At 38.0% G+C, this 1,861-nt stretch overlaps 1 protein-coding gene across 1 annotated transcript; it reads right to left on the bottom strand.

Annotated features, from left to right (window-relative positions):
* Positions 1 to 208: 208 nt before the first annotated feature.
* Positions 209 to 1,493, bottom strand: LOC145070401 (S-adenosyl-L-methionine-dependent methyltransferases superfamily protein). The gene is made up of 2 exons (XM_079017346.1): positions 1,153 to 1,493; positions 209 to 1,015 (listed from the first exon to the last, which is right to left on the bottom strand). The coding sequence occupies exons 1-2, from the start codon at positions 1,300 to 1,302 to the stop codon at positions 374 to 376; spliced, it is 792 nt and encodes a 263-aa protein (XP_078873472.1). The 5' UTR covers positions 1,303 to 1,493; the 3' UTR covers positions 209 to 373.
* Between the last annotated feature and the right edge of the window lie 368 nt (positions 1,494 to 1,861).

The raw sequence follows: 1,861 nt of genomic DNA, 5'->3' as shown, positions 1-1,861 counted from the left end.
CTCGTTTTTGTCAAAAACACTACTTATGAAATTTCTAAATGTTTGAAATAAGGGTAATTAAAACTAGACACGGTATAGCCTAACCCAACAAGATAGTTAATGTCATGTAGCCCGATTTCAGCACACTTATAAATAAATTATAAATATAACAATTAAATTTTTAGCCAGCGCAGACGTGTTTGTCTTTACTAACAAACCGAAATTAATATTGTTGTATTTTGGGTCTCCCAATTTATTTCAGCTCATAAATCATAACATACAAGTACGTATATTCGTTTCAAGTGTTACATGTATCTTCACTTAAATAGTTATCATTTATCGATTCAATACACATACCAAAATCAATTTACTTCAAATTTCAAACGGCCAATATTTAAACCGAATCACCCACTTTGCCAATCCTTAAATAAACCGGATATGTAACGCTCTTTTCTCCATTCTCGTCTTCTTTCCAAGCACGCCGGAATTCCTCCATCACACCATTATTCAGTAACTCAACGCCCTTCTCTTTCGCCGTTTGGTAAGCCGACCATGACCTAATGTACGTACAGAATTCATCCAAACTCATCATCTTCTTACTTCGAAACTCAAACGGACCTGTGTCATCGCATCCATCCACCGCTTCAAACGGAAATTCGATGCTCCTATACTTGTCATCAACAATTCCTCGCAGCAAATCCCAGTGAGGTTTTGATTCTGAGTAAAGCTTGCGGAAAATTGGATCGAATTCATCATCAATTTCTGGAATAGTGTAGCACCATGCCGCGATAATGCCGTTAGGTTTCTTGAGTATCCATTTCACTTGATCGTAGAAGATGTCGTGATCGAACCAGTGGAGTGCTTGAGCGACTGTAACTAAATCAACACTTGACTCTGTTCCGATCTTCTTTTCCAATTCAGACATGGAAAGGTTGGGAGATGTACATTCGTAACGAATATTTGGGAGTTTTGGAGCAAATTCTAGTTGTTTGATGCTTGTATCTGTGCCGATTACGTTTTTGTATACGCTCGCAAGCTACGATCGTCATAAAATTCATTCGTTCATAAAAAAATTAGGGTTGATTTCCATTTTCCAATCGAACTTCAAAATTATCAACAATTAGTTAACAAACATTCATCCAAAAACAGAAATCAGTGATAGGAAGAACTTACGGAGGTGGCTGCCTGACCGCTGCCGGTGCCGACGTCCCAAACGAGGTCATGCTTGGGCGTCTTGGAGACGATGAAATCAAAGAGTTGTTGCGGATAACCTGGTCGAGTCTGGGAGTATTGCTTTGCTTGTTTCAAGAAAAGATTCGCCATTATTCTATACTCTTTCTCTTTCTCCGCCCTCTGGTTCGCCGCCGGCAACCCAAGTTGACCCGGATGATCTAATGGAACGACGAGAACGATGCGATTTGGGTGGTGGTAAATAGCCTAACTTTCGTGTTTCATTTCACTAGTAAAATTCGTGTTTGCTTTGACGAATAAGAAAAGATATTAACAAAACTAACAAAATTAAATTGACTTCATGGTTAATTGGCCAGAACAGTCATTGCGCATCCAGGTACCAACGGTTGCCGGAACAGACCAGTTGAGTGGTCCCCATATTTAAAGAAATTCCGAAATGTTTATTTTCCGAATAATATTCCGGACGTTCTAGAATAGGATAAAATCATTAAAATGATAGTCGATGTTGAAAATATTTTGATTTTACGAGTATTTTCTTTACTTGTTTATTTCATTCTCATGGTGTTAGATACTAAAATAACTTACTCTCGAATGTATCAAACGACTTTAAAATACAATGAATGAGTCTGAAAAAGGACCGAATCAAATTATGTAATGGGTCATTACTCATTAGCCTCGCTTAGTTGTCCGA

The sequence above is a fragment of the Lactuca serriola genome, chromosome 8 (assembly GCF_051521515.1).
Source record: "Lactuca serriola cultivar US96UC23 chromosome 8, Lser_US96UC23_V15, whole genome shotgun sequence".
Taxonomy (NCBI): domain Eukaryota; kingdom Viridiplantae; phylum Streptophyta; class Magnoliopsida; order Asterales; family Asteraceae; genus Lactuca; species Lactuca serriola.
This window is presented reverse-complemented; position numbering and strand designations above follow the sequence as displayed.

What these genes read in the sequence shown, in the direction of transcription:
- LOC145070401 (XM_079017346.1), bottom strand. Translation starts at nt 1,302, where the DNA reads ATGGCGAATCTTTTCTTGAAACAAGCAAAGCAATACTCCCAGACTCGA. An exon ending in GCGGTCAGGCAGCCACCTCC is followed by an intron (nt 1,016 to 1,152) that starts GTAAGTTCTTCC and finishes TGACGATCGTAG; the next exon opens with CTTGCGAGCGTATACAAAAA.